We start from the raw sequence: 15,417 nt of genomic DNA, 5'->3' as shown, positions 1-15,417 counted from the left end.
TACGTGTCATATCACGTAAATCTTCCTGTGATTATACTGCACATACACATCAGCACATCTAACACACAGCCTCCTTGGATCAAAGCACACACTAACAAGTCACTTTGCTGTCATTTCCTGTTGATGTAACAAATCAATTAACTCTCATTTCCTGTACATCTGAAAGGCCGCTCATTGCTCCAGCTTCCTGTTTGTTTCTTTATTTGTCTGCGGAACAGCTGTCTAGTTTGTGTTAGACCGCATGCACACATTAAACAACGTATAACAGCAGCTCTATTAGGGGGCATGGACAGCACATTAGCACGCCAAGAACCCTCAACAGTGGAAGAATGTGTACAAACACATATACTATTCTGCTTAGGTTAAATACATCCTACAATCATGCTGCTTTAATGGCAGCATAAAAGTTCATGTTGGGGTACTGTGACCTCATAAAGCTGGCAAAGATGTGAGCGAATAGTGGCATTTATTTAGACCCATTTTTGTGACCATATGTGCTAAATGCTCCACTACTGTTTTACACTAATTTTAAGTATATTCTCTAATTTCTGAACAAAAATAATAAAATTTGGCCTAAAAATGAAAAAATGCAAGTTAGTTACTACCACAAAACGTTCCAATGTATAATGTTCTAGGAAAAGATAATAATGTTGGTGTTTCTTGGCCTTCATCAAATTTGATTACTGTCAAAAACTGACAATAAAAACAAACATTAATTTATATAAATATTTTATTGTCAATGGTATTACAATCATCTCACACCATAAACAAAATATGAGTGCCCTAAGATGCTAAGCTGTACACTCTCTACCTGTATAGACATCTTTCAGTATTTATAACATTATTATTTTCATGGCTATCAGTAAAACATAAAAAAAAAATCACACAATCGAATATTGCAGTAACAAAAAATATTTATAATAAAAGCCATAAAAAAATCATATGGTTTAAAGAAAACTAACAGAGTTTAATAACTTAAACAAATGATGTTTTAGTAAAAAAAAAAAAAAACCCACAAACAAATAAATGAAACATTTTAAGCAAACACACATTTGAAGATAGGCAATAACACTGATCCATAAAGTTCAATACAATCAAATGTTCTCATCAGATTTTTCTTTTCAGTGAGACATGAAGTGTGGTGGTTAGTTCCTCATCTGCTTTCAAAAAATATACTGCATATCTATTTATATTTTTATATAAACAACAATGCATTCATTAATTTTCATTCTTTCATAGTTCTAAAATACATCTATAATATTTAAAAACAATATGTACAATCCCCCCAACAATGTTTTTATGCAGCATGATTTTTTTTAATGAAGGAATAAATTAAGTTTTGTTTGCAAGAACAAGGGGTATACAGTAAGAGCTGATAGACTACATCACCCACTCACACACACATTAAAACACAAACATTCCAACACCCACAAATAAACATAAAAACATAATTCAAGTCATGTTTATGAAAGACTTTTGATGTTAAGCATTGGTTTTATTGGTACTTTTGTTCTATTCTCCTTAATTTTCAGTTCATCATCTTAATTGATCAGTGTGCCGACATGTTGTGTAATGTCTGCAAAATCGCCAACATTTTTTGTGTTGCTTTAATCCATCTTGTCCATTCTGTGTTTAAGCCTCTGTTGTTTTGGTAAAATAATCTAATTTAAACCTCTGTGTTCCATCAAAACATGTACATTGTCATGCCTGTCAGGGTTTGTACGAAACATGAAAACATTTTCAGTTTCAACAAGAAAAATTTTATTCAGATAAACATTCATGGAATGATTTGTTATTTGACAGCTCAATGTGATGCTGACTTTACAGCCTTCCTCTATGCTTTTTGAAGCCCCCCTCTTCAGATCTCATGTCAAATTATCTTAAGCCATCATCTCTTTGAGTTTAAACTTTAAAAAGTCTCAATTGAGTTTCTGCTAGAGGACTCCAGCTCTCATCTGCAGAAACACTGTTAGCAAGGTGGAGCTGAAGATAAGTAAACATGATAAGGATGCCGAGCTGGGCGATGCAGACGGTTTATGATGGTAGCTGTGGTGGTTGTAGACTCTGCTGGGTGGCTGCACTGTGATGTAACCATTGATGATGCGAACCAATGGGGGAGGAGGAGACTGCGCCACAGAGCTGTTGGTAAAAGTACACAAAATCACTTTTTAGCAGAAAGTTTGCACATATTCTTCCAAAATCAAACATTTTAATTGAAATGGTAAAGTTTAAAAACCCTACTAAAATCTTTATATTTTGCTTGCAAAGAGCAAGGCTTTCTTGCAATGCTTTGAACCAGTCTTGATCAATAGTTCTTCAAGCTTTCTGGTGGTCTTTTGGTGTTTATCTTTGAACCTGCACTGCTTATTCCCCTCATTTTCTGTCCAGCCCTTTTATGTGACAGCATATCATCCAGTAAGTTTGCCAAAACGTGGACCTCTGGAGAACAAACAAGGCTTCAAATAACTATTAACAGCAGATGAACCATACCTGCAACTTACGTCTTTGATAAATAGAGATACAAAAAGTTGTGCAAAGACTTGAAGAACTATTGATCAAGACAACCTTTAATGTTTAACAGATCAAACACTCTTTAAGCAGACAGATTTTTTTTGCGCAGTTTCTTAATTTAATTTCAACTGATGAAAGAGATTTTTTTCCAACTGGAAAAAAAGGCACCACTCTGAAGAAATTAATTATTCAATACATTTTTAAATGGAAGATTATGTCAAACCAGGTAGCTGAAGAAGACATCAATTCCCTGCTGAAGTGACGCTATGCAGACTAAAAGAACATCACTGTGTGGCCATGAATCAAACACAACAGACAGCCATGGCACTGCGGTCCCTTCTGTTTTTTGGACTGCTTCACCTTCTCTTACTTGGCCACCCTTTCAGACATTAAAATACACAAAGAAGTTCAACCAGTGCACTTTGTAGCACGAGCGCCCAAACAGTCTGTTTCCTCTCCGTTTCAAATGCAGCGTCTTGCAGAAAGACAGAAAACATTTCCACAGACATAATGTACACAGAGGTTTCACAAACCTCTTCTGTTCTCTGCAGGCTTGAGAGCAGTTTTCTTTCCATCACTAATTAGAAATTATGAAAACTTTAAACAAAAAAATACATGTTCATTCAAAGGTAAAAAAAAAAAAAAAAAATCATCCATGCATAATTTTAGGAAGTCTTGGAGACCTGTTTTATCTATTCACATTGACCGGTTATGTTTAATGTTTATCTCATTAATATATGATTGAAACAGTGTAACAACAAACAAATATAACTGACATGAAATGTCAAGGTATATACAGTATGTTGACAGAAGGGGAGTAATAGTGAGGAAAAAATACAGAAGCAAGTCAAAATGTTCAGCAATTTCAAACTATGTGCTATTTAATTTTCATAAAACTGAGCAAACACCCACAGTATGTCTTTGTGTCACTGTAAAAGTATCCTTCTGTATAATGCTTGCTAGTCATATATACAGTGTATTTATACACTGAATATGTTTTTGTGTGAAATGTACATGCTGTTCTTGTTTTCCTCTCCTTCCGTTGCTCTGATTTTCTGACTTTATGTAATACAGTTGAAATTGAAAACCGTAAAATGCCCTTAGGTGTGAATGAATTCAAACTGTATTTCTTCTCCTTGTGACAGACCACAGAATGTGAAACATCCTGAACAAGCAAACAGGTTGTCATAGCTGATAGTTGTCCGCAGAAAACAGATTCACAAAGTCCTATAGCATTCTGACACCATTTCGTCCTCAAAAAATGAACAATTGCTATGAAAACTAAATCTTGCTGTCACAAAACACCAAGAGACGTTTTTGACATGGCCATGGGTTCCTTTTTGTCTGAAAGGTGAACCTGTTTTGTTATTCGGTTAGTCCCTGCCTTAAGCTATTGTAAAATCAAAGCTGGATTCTGCATTGGAATTATCAAGTTGCTATTTTTAAATCCAAGCAGTAGTATCAGCTAGGAGCTAGACTGGACTCATATTGTATTGCAGGGTTAATGTGTGTGTTTTGCCGCTGCAGGAAGAGTACGATGATGTGATATGGTGACTCTTCCAGCCTGAGGCGTCATAACGGGAAGTATTGGTTTCAATTTACAGACAAGAAAGCATTTCAAATGCTCCTTCTCAAATGATATGCTCCTTTTTATTTTCCCTCAGAACTTGTACAATAGTACATTATTATCCTTTTTCGTCTTTATTATCATGAAAAACATCTATGCACCGAAGCAAGATCTTCATCTTTTTCTTCATTTTGTTTTCTTACCTCTCCTCTATCCGCACCCAAAGGTCGTTAAAATGCCGGTTCCGCTGTTTCTTCTGCTTGTTCCTCCTTTTTTTCTTTAGCATTTTCCTCTGTGCTTTCTCTAGCAGACCAAAGCTATCAGGTGGAAGAATCATGTGGGGTAAAAGATCTTCCTCATGTGGTCGCCCATCTTCCTCAGCCTTGTGGGGGAGCTCATGGAGGAAAGGCTCCAGTAGAGGGGACTCATCCTGGTGGTCTTCTATCGCTGGTGAAGCAGATATCGAAGATGATCTCCTGGAGGACACACATAAAAGGATATGATGATTTTGAAAGGAAGTAAATGAGAAATCTGACATATGCAAAATTAGGTGGAAGCACTGGTTTTCAAGGCTGACGTTCACATAGTGTGCCTAAATTCTCTACTTGAGCACAAATATTCTGTTGTACACTCTGGCCTTGTGTTAACCCTCGACAGCACTCAAGTACTAATAGGTCAGATGCAGGTTCATTTCAGTCCCATATCAAACAGTGGGTTTGTGTGTGAAAAGTCGATTTACTCATTCATTCACTCACACACAGGAACAGGAACACAGATTGAAGCTGAGATAGCCACCCGCAGAGTTGCATGGTCGACTGACTGCACCACAAGCTCCGCAGCAGGAGATACGAGCCTCACTTAAGTTGGTCTTTTCAACACTACTTCATTGGTGGTCATTTTGGAATTTTTTTTTCTAGCTTATCTGTTGCACAATCTATAATGTGGAAGCAGTCAAAAACATGCAAACACCAATAAAGAATGAAAGGCTTTGGTGAGAACAGTTTTTTCATGCTGAAACTGGAAAATGTAAACATGAGATCCATCATATGATAGTCTAACTTAGAGACAGCTTGTTGAACTAGTATGTGTGGGAAAATTGTTAAGCACTTTGGATTTTTGTCATGTTGGATGTTTTGGAACTTTTGTACCATTTAATATTTTTTCCTGACCAAGTGTTGCATAAAAGTTACAAGACAAGTCATTCTGATTTCAGGAGGATTTTGAATGTTGTAGAATTGTAATGCTAAATGGATTAGTTTCAAAATCCATTGTGATATACTTGTCATTGAAGTGGTTTCTAATATTGAAACTACACACTGCAATCAGCTGAATGTCTCGCTTTCTGTGAGATAAAATAAGAAGAGTGATCGACTATTGTCATGAATTCTAAACAGTACCTTTGCCAATCGATCACCCTGAGTGTGAAACACTGTAACAGGTAATGTCCTTCTAGACGATTATGAGTGTGTTTAAAGCTATTTTATCATTGAAATTACCTCTTTATGGGCTGTCCAGCAGGGGTGTGCTCCACCTCATAACCTTGGCGGCGTAGAACATCGATGACTGTGTTGTTGCCAAGAAAGTGACCTACAGCCAAGATAATGAAAACTGATGACTCCCATTTTCATTTAGCTAATGATGAGCAATTACAACCTAATGGTAACAAGACATTGAATACCAATAGTTGCACTTTTTTGGATTATAAGAAGAATGCAATTAAGTTAAGGAAGATCATCCAAGACTGTAATATGGGATTTATGGTGAACAAGCACAAGGACATTCATAGCTGACACTTTCAAAACACTCTCACACAATAAACTCAGTCAAAAGACATAATTTTTATGCATCATTTTTACATTATTTAAGTGTTTATTAAAAATGCAAGGACATGGGAAAATAGTGGGGCTATTAAATGATACTGGTATCATAATTTTCCTTTGAACGGTTAATACTAGGAAAATTAGTAACAAATTTGGCAACAACATTTCAAACAGATTCTGCTCATCTTTAAAAAGAAAAAACAATCCCTGAAGAAATGTTGGTTGTAATCATTTGTATGCCTGCCTGAAGATGGAGACAGGGCAAAATTTAGCATTAACCAATCTGACTATTTTTTAGGGTAACCCAGGAAAATGGCAACAATCATATTGTTTTTCGAGTCTACTAATTAAGGGGGTATCTCACTAGGCTGTGACTAGTTGGCAAACTAGGATCTGTGTGATCTTACTAATGTTTTATCTTTCCATTCTTGTCATCTGATATTCTTCCCCTCAAAATAATTTATACTTGTACTTCACACTAAAAGTGATTATTTTGGCATTTGTCTTACTACTCCTGCTCTATGGCTCTCACTTGACATAAACTGTCCATTATTTTATTTTTCTTAAAGCCTCTTTATCAATCACCCTTCATCCCTGATCATTCTCCATCCATCCCTTTCATACTGAACCTCCATTTTTTCATTCTCTAGTTTGATCTCTCCATTCTCCCCCTTACTTATTTTCCACTTCCCCTTCACTCCCCTTTCGTCTCTTTCTTCATGTGACCCTCTCAGTTAGGTGAAGTGGGGGCATTGAAGCTTCAGGTTGCCATGTCAAGAGGTCTCCATTCTTCCTCTCATTCTGACAAAGGAGAGCAGTGGCCTATTGTTTGGGCCTGCTCAGCCGTGGCACCAGAGAGCTGTGTAAACAATGAGCCCCAGCACTTTAATCTGGCCCAGAGCCATTGATAGAAGGAGGTTAGTCCATAAGCACTATGGGTGTTGTGATGCTGCACCATGACGTGGCTGAAACAATTTCAGAAAATGGAACGGTGAAAAAAATTGTCCATAAAGAATCATCTAAAACATCCACAATCAGCATGCTGCCACTTTGACTAAGGAACTTTATATTCTATTTATTCCTCATTAAAGCATTTATTTTAAGGCTACAGGTGAAACCTTTGCATGTTTTAGGAAAAGACTATTACATGCCCATATCTTAGTTGAGAGCTTTTGTGAAACAGTAACAATAACTGATGCAGCAAGGAGAAATTCTTACTTTAAATGGCAACTATTATGAATACAAGAGAACAGTGAAATATCTAGAACCCAAAAACGCTCCATAAGAGGTGGAAACCAGAACGTAGCAAAGAGACAGAGTTTCCAGCCTCGCTACATTTAGAAACAGCACTCTGTGATTTATGCAAGTTTACATCAGGGGATTAAGGTGGGATAAATGGAGCTGTTCAGCACAATGTAGGGCCGCGCAGAAGTGGGCGGACTTCCAAACTTCAAAGAAACACAGAAGCAGACACACACGCACACACCCACATCCATGCTCACACCAGAGAGGAACCGTCATGGACCTCTGGGCCCTCGGAAAGGATCTAATGTATTCTAAAAAATATTTTGAAACATCCTCACTTACAATATTATTGTAGCATTAATGAGCAGAAGGCCAATTAAAGCAGAGGATATCATCATGACCACAGCAGACAGAAGCTGGTCTGTGTTTCTGACACAAGAAAAGAGTTTTAGTACTGTGAGTCAGAGTTGGTTGTCTCAGTATAGGCAGCTTAGACTTAGTCTCCGAAAGGGAAATTCCCACAGGTAAAGGAACACCTTCCTTGGTACAGAGCCCAGTTGTGGCAACTCTGTTTTGCTTCCAGAACAGGTGGTTTACTGCGGCAGTAGGTTAAGATAGTCTGCTCTCAGACCAGTTCCAGAGGACTTTTGGTGGCTGGTGCCAGGCTTTTAGCGTACAATAATTATTAATTGAATTCACAAGGGCATGTGAAGCTGGTGCTGATTTATGAAGTGGAAAAAGGGCAAAACTCCTGTGAGTTTGCGGTCCAGACCGGAAAAATGAAACAAATTAAAAGTTGTATAAAAAAAAACGAAAAATGACAGAGTGTGGTTTGTTGCTTGGCTGGGGCATTCTCAATTTGGTCGCACTTCTCAGCACTTTATTAGGCTCACAACATAAATTATACTTGATATTTATTTTTTGGCTCTTACTAAAAAAATAAAATAATAATAAAAAAAAACAGACATGCAGCATAATTTACAGCCCAACCCACAGTTTTAGTCATCATACCCATATGGAGCAATGTACAACATCTGACAGGTATTTCTACTGATTATTTATTTAGGACTTTTTCATACATTTTAATCCTGTGCAATTATCAAGGCATATTTACACCAATGCACAGTATGTTCAGTGTGTCTTTTAAGTAGCACTGTGAGAGGGGAGATGGTAGAGATAAAGACATGAGACACACCTGAAAGCTTTCATTCACACTGAACTCCCTTCATACAGCAAGAGTTGGACATGAATAGACCACTTAGGGAAAAAAAATCATAGATTAGCTCATGTGTTCCTTATAAAAGCTTCATTTAGATGAGTTAATCTATTTTCCAGTGAAATTACAGGTTTTTTTATAAGTCCATAACAAAATCTAGCTACAAAAAAATCTGCTAAAACACAAGTCTTTAAATCCCCCTTTAACCCCAATGCTATGTACAAACATGTCTGAAAAAAGTTAATGAATCAGCATCAGCCAAATATATAATAATTTGAAGGATTCTGTTACTGTCTAAGATAAGTGTTAAATAAGTGTGGATTACAGCATTAAGCCATATCTCACTGGGCTTCGACTGGAAATTTGCCTGTTTTCTCACAATTTTAAGCCACCAACTAGTGTCCAATATTCACAGCTCATTGAGATACAACCCTTAGCGGTACATCTGTTGAGACACTATTGGAGTGCATCTCATGTGAATTATAATTTTGGAACATTCAACCTAAAAAATACCCGCATTAAAAAACAAAAAAAACAATGTTTTTAATTTGAATAAAATGTCATGTGCACATTCTCATGGCTACATTTCGAGAAGCACCAGATGAAAAACCGCAGCAGTATTTGTCCTTAAGAAGACATCAAGCCTCCACAATCAAGGGCTCAGATTATTAGGACATATGGTAAGCTTTAAATAGTGTTCCTTTTCCATACACTTCAATATTTACATTACAGCTTGTAACCAGGGCTAAAACAGCAGTTCTCATAACATTACAGCATGTTAGATAAACAAACGCTATAGTCAGTACTGAAGCCTTTCTGCCCAATGCAGCTTTTTCTTATTGTTTATGAGCAAATGTGCCCTGCTAGTGAACTGGTTCCAGCAGGTCATAATCACCACTGTGCACAGAATGAAGTATTTAATAAAGATAACTCTATAGGGCTCTTTTAAATGTTTCATACTTTTGACTTTGATTTATTGTTTGGTTGTTTTGTGTTTTATCAAAAGCATTGCTTCCCCATGAAAAACAATAACTTTCTTTTACATGAATATAACTTACATCGCCACATTTTACTCTTTTTGTTGATATTAGACCATACAGTGGTTTTATTGTTTGTATAAATTATAGTGCATTGAAACATAATCACAGCTCAAATTAGGCCTAAACTATTGTCAAAACAAAAAATATAGTAATAAGTTCTATGATTTGACAATTTATGAGGTAACTAACCAGCAAAGGATTTTACTGGAAAAAATCACAACATTGGCTCCTAGCAGTCAAGTAAAACCTCAATGTCCTTGACTGTCAAGGAGGCTCAGCCATCCATAAAGGCTACAGTCATGACAAAGACAAATAAAAGGAAAAGAAAGCTTTATTCATTGACTTGAATATAACACAGCCTTTCCAGAGTTTTTCAACGATGCCAGCTGTGTCTGGAAATACAGACTCTGCTTACATGACACTTTTTCCTATCCATGGTTTAGTCTTAAAATGCTATGTCCTTGATGGACACAAGATTCCTCCTAACATTAAATTTATACCTCACCACTAATCAGATGTCTAAAGCATTCTGAGAACAGGTTCCTTTAATAATAGTCTCAAATACAAGTCAATATGATAAAATGCTGACAAGCCATTCGAGTGTAATGAAAAGGGATAATATTTAAATAAACCTTTCAATCTTCAGCATTCTTTCTTTTGTGAGTTAGCTAAAATAAACCAAGCATATAATATGAGTGCACTGTATGGAAAAAGGGGTTTGGCCACACCTGTTAAAACTGTTGAATTCAGGTCTTTCAGTCAGGATTTGGGCTTAGCCTTAACTCCAGCGATGGGTATTCTTAATGATTCGGCATACCAAGACATTTTGGACAATGGTATGGTTCTGTCTTTGTGGCAACAATTTGGGGAAGGCCCTTTTCGATTCCAAAACAACTGTGTCCTGGTGCACAAAGCAAGGATTATCAAAACCTGGTTTGATGAATTCAGTGTAGAAAAACTTGACTGGCTGGCACAGAGCCCTAATGTCAACCCCATCCAGCACCTTTTAGATGAACTAAAACGTAGCTTGTGAGTCAGACCTTCTCAGACACACCAAAGTGTTGTAGAAAGCCTTTCAGGAAAAGTGGACACCGTTAGAAATGCAAAAGAGAAACAGACTTCATTCAGTCCATGTTAATATGAAGGTTGGGTGTGGCCAAATAGTTTAATCCATAATATATAATGTACTATAATGTTGGTTTGTGCAGTTTGTTGTGTTCATTTTAAAGCAGATTTAGACTGATTAATGTTTTGGCATTTTCAAGTAGGCAAAACCTAAAATATTTTACTTGATAATTCAGACATAGTACAAAAAAGAAGTTATTTCACACAAATGCACAAACTGATAACCAAAACATCAATAGGCATTCATTCAACCTGTGTCAAAATCCTGTACCATAAAATCTATCCATTCTAACTTATTACTACAAAGTTTACAACATAAAAAAACAATAAACTGTGTCTTGGCTTCAATGCACACACACTGCAAGCTGAATGATCAAGTCAGCTTCAAAGTTCAAAACCAAAACTCAGACGAAAAGTTGTTTTATCAGCAAAGTCATGAAATACAACATTTGGCAACAATCAGTACAATGTTATTAACATGCTTGTTGCACGAGAGAAAACTTGGATCACAATTGTCAACTGGATTAATCCCAAATGCACATTCAAAATTTTGTTGTTGTACATCAATTAGTTTTATTTTTTATTTTTTGGGCCTGAAACAAAAAGCTGCACAGACAGAAATAGAGTCACATCTTTACCGTGGCCAAGGACAGAGACAAAACAAAAATGGAGCAAAAGCATTTTGAATGTTTGATATAAAGACACAAAAACCACAATTAAATTTTTGCAAAGAAGCATATAATGTTATTTTATTTTCCACTTGTGCAAAGTAGATAACTTGGTCTCGACTTAATGTTAATACATGCATGTCCCTACAGGCACCAAGAGTCTTTACCACTAAATGGGGCGTGGAAACTTTTTTTAAAGTGAATACTGTTGCCATGAATCAATTTAACCTGATACAACTTGCAAATGTGCAGCATGTTGTCATTTTGATCTTACTGCAGTGCAACAGTAGGCAAAGTCAGAAGCTGAAATCTTCTTTTTCTTCCGGCTGTTCCCTTTTCAGGGGTCGCCACAGTGAGTCATCCTCCTCCATCTAACTCTGTCTTCTGCGTCCTCAGTCCTCACTTCAACTACCTCCATGTCCTCTATAACTGCATCCATATGTCTTCTCTTTGTCTCTAACATCCTTCTACCAATATACTCACTGTCCATCTCAGTCTGGCCTCTCTAACTTTATCTCCCAGTCCTTCAACCTGTCCTGTACCTCTGATGACCTCATTCCTAATCCTGTCCATCCTCATTCCTCCCAAGGAGAACCTCAACATCTTCAGCTCTGCCACTTCCTGTTCTGTCTCCTGTCTTTTTGTCAGTCCCGCTGTCTCCAAACCATACAACATAGATGCTTTCACCACTGTCTTTTAAACCTTTTCTTTGACCTTTGCTGCCACCCTTTTGTCACAAATCACTCCTGAAACTTTTCTCCATCCACTCCATCCTGCCTGGACTCTGTCACCTCTTCTTTACCTCTTTAAATTGGATTAAGCCAGAACTCAACCCACAATATTTTAGAGTCCTTTTTTTGTTTTCTGTAAAAAGACTAAACTTCTTTTATAGGAATAATAAAGCAAAACTAATCAAATCACTGCCTGAATTGAACTAAACAACATTTTGCCTTAGACTTATCAGGATGTAAAACAGGACATGGGTTTGGAAGCAAAATGCCAGAAATAACAATAAAATGGATGTGATGAATTACGGCTGTGACAAGTCTGTGAGATGATAAAAGATAAGCATAACTGAGCCCACAAAAACAAATCAAATGTGTGCACATACATCAGTTCCAAGAAATAAGCTGTTTTTCTTTTAATCAACTCAAATACTAACGGCTCAGCCAACACCAAAACCTCTCCAACCTCCTTCTTTTCTCTGTCATAGTGTTCCCTCAAAGTTCAGGCATGGACTACGAATAATAGGCCATTTTTGTTTAGGGATATTACTGATGCATCTGTGAAAGAAAATACAGCAGAGAAAGTGTAAGATGGAAAAAGCCAACTTGATTCAACACAGAAAGAATAAAACAGTCTTAAGTAAAACTAAAAAGAAGAAAAAACACCACACAAGTAGAGACAAAAGGGAAAACCAAAACAACTCAGGAATGTTAAGTCATAAGATGCCAAACTTTGATAAACGACAATAACAGCAAAATGTTTTTCAATTGAAACCTGAAAGAAGCTATTTAGATAATGTAGATTCAATCTTGATGTGGTGCAAAGTCTGCTGTACAAAACAAGACAGCTTATAGAGGTATTAGTTTGGCATGCAGCTTTTTCACCCATTTTAATCTCTGAATCTCTTAATTTAAACCTACAGCCAAGTAAATACTGTCTGGAGAGATAAGAGAGAAACACACTCATCCTGTTGTTAAAATACATTCAGGTTTTTTTAAGTTTAAAATGAATAATGTTAAAGGATTGTAGATTTTAACATGAAATGCAAAGCAGGATCAATGGTAAAAATGGCAATTATAGTTTAATTTCTTCCAGTATGAGGTGGACCTACAGAAAAAAAACTAAAATAGTAAAAATATAAACACTAAAAAAGCTTTTTCCTGTGGATATTTTTACAAAAGAAAAAATGCTTCACTGTGTTTACAAAGGGGGTGCAAAGCTGCTTAAGTGTCGTCAAGAGGTTTCCTAAGCTCATGTGGAGCAAACTGCAGCTTTGAAATTTGTGCTGTGAATAAATGAAAAACAGGGCGCATAAGAGGTCTGTGGTGTGAGGTTGTTTTTTAAATAAACCCTCACTCAGAATTTGTGGTGGCGAACGGCACTTTGGAGCTGTGTTGGGGATTACATCTGTCAGCCTGCAGTAGTCTCTACACGCTTTCTTTGCACACTTCTACACTTTGCACTTTTTGCCAAGAAATGATGGCGACCAAGTACACACCGACTCATTCACAGTGATCAAAATAATTTTTAAAGGTTTAAAAATTCTCTTAAGGGTGCAGTTCTGACAAAATTAACTGGAGCACTGCCAGCTCTGAAAACTACTGCCAAAGAATGTCTTGTTTTGCCTCACAAATCTGTGCAATTACTACTGTAAAAGCAAATGTAACAAGATTTATAAGTAATTTAAAATGGGAGGGGTGGGCAGGGGGTGGGAGGGTCCTTAATTACCCACCTGCCTGGAACATTAGAGTTAGTATTTCTAAGTAGCATGAAGAGGAAATGTTTACGTCAAACCTTCCAAATTAGCTCTGACGTACCAGAGAAAGGGTGGTTCTTTTCCAGCACTTATCAGATCAGTGGTTTTTTTCAAGTACAATCACTATATTGTCATGTTCTGAATACATAACTGACTTCATTTTAACTTAAAAATGGATAAAACTGTCTATGTAGGTTCCTGTCATTTGGAATTTATCCAGTTCAAGATGGTGACACACAGCAAATCTGTTTTAGCCAACACAAAAATGACTAACACAGTCAATTCTGCAGATACTGAGCTAAAATTTGGCATAGTTGTTGTGAGTAATCTCCAACTCTTAGTCTGAGCACTGACAGATCACATGGGGTGTTCGTTGAAAAGTGTGGCGTTAACTGTTGCAGTCAGTCTTGTCTGTCTGTTAGCGGAACATTTTGTGAACTACTGGAGGGGTTTTAATAAAACTTCCAGAAAGTATTAATTGGAAATTCATTTAACTTATTACCTTCTGGGGTGAACTTGATTCAAGATGGCGACCACAGCTAATATGTATTTACCATGGTGTTTATTTTGCTTCAAATACATAGTTCTTAAACATGTTGATATTTATTTAAGTTAATATTCTTACTGTTGTAACATCATAGACATCAGTAAGGAGCAAGGAGCCAACCCAGTCTTCCACCTTCAACATCCTGTTACATATGTCTGATTAAACTATGCATTCTGGGAACTACAGTCTGAGCTAATCTGGGAGAGATAAAAGTTGTTGGCTGCAAATGACTAATGGAATAAAAAGGCAGAATAACAAATTTCTGCAAAACAACTATTTTTAACTTTCTAGATGTTTTTTTTTTCTTATCTTAGCCTGTGCCTGCTGGATAGTTTTCTATCTTTAGGCAAAAAAGCCCAAATATGTGTATAATCTAGCTGCCATATACAGTAAAAACCTAATGTCAGATGTTTGTTTGAAGGCGTCCCAAACTAAAAAAAATAATGTATTAAAAAAGATCTACAATACACATGTGGTGAATATACATATGAGCATTATGATAAAGACAGAAGACCAAAGAAAATTGCAATTGTTCAAGAAAAGTTGATTCCAAATAGGGTTTTGACATAGAGTTTGTCCACTAACTGAAATGTGCTGTTATGTCACACTTTATATCAAGAGCAGACTGTCCTTCCCTGGACATTTGACTATGATAATTATTCTCTTTTAACAAGCTAGAATACTAAAGCTCTGACAGAGGTTTAGATTATATATATATATATATATATATATATATATATATATATATATATATATATATATATATATATTCTTGCAGTTGTTTCAAGAACAGCTTCCTCTAAAATAACACGCAAACCTCTGCAAGCCTTGGGTCCCGCTGCGAGTTCCCACTCAGCCTTTCAACTGTCCCGGTCTAGGAAAAAAGAAAGCAATGGGAGTAGAAATCCCTCTCACTTTTTAAAAAAAGCATTCCACACAGTGCTTCCATTTAAAACATGTGGCTTTGAGAGCAATTTTGTGCCTGTTTAGTGTGAGTAATCTGCAAAAGATCTTGTTGTCCCTCACGGCCTGCATGTCATCTTTGTTTTAGGTCTAAGTTTTAAGTAAGAACAGATCCATGGGATTGAGTCTTGTAAATCCCTACTGGCTCTGTTTTGACTGTCAACCTATCTCTCTTTAGTGCACTGTCAACAAGATTCTCTTTTTCCAGACAGACAATTACCGTTGTCAAATAT

At 36.5% G+C, this 15,417-nt stretch overlaps 1 protein-coding gene across 1 annotated transcript in view; it reads right to left on the bottom strand.

Moving 5' to 3' along the window:
- Positions 1-985: 985 nt before the first annotated feature.
- trabd2a (TraB domain containing 2A) overlaps positions 986-15,417 on the bottom strand; it is a 46,861-nt gene continuing 32,429 nt past the window's right edge. Inside the window, exons 5-7 of the mRNA XM_017410497.3 lie at positions 5,575-5,665; positions 4,282-4,554; positions 986-2,139 (exon numbers count right to left, since the gene is read on the bottom strand). Coding sequence (XP_017265986.1) covers positions 1,935-2,139; positions 4,282-4,554; positions 5,575-5,665 — 569 coding nt within the window. The 3' untranslated portion in view covers positions 986-1,934. The remainder of the gene's footprint in view (positions 2,140-4,281; positions 4,555-5,574; positions 5,666-15,417) is intronic.

This window comes from Kryptolebias marmoratus, linkage group LG14, assembly GCF_001649575.2.
Source record: "Kryptolebias marmoratus isolate JLee-2015 linkage group LG14, ASM164957v2, whole genome shotgun sequence".
In the NCBI taxonomy this organism is placed as follows: Eukaryota; Metazoa; Chordata; class Actinopteri; order Cyprinodontiformes; family Rivulidae; genus Kryptolebias; species Kryptolebias marmoratus.
Note: the sequence above shows the minus strand (reverse complement) of the source record. Positions and strands in the feature narration are given on the sequence as shown.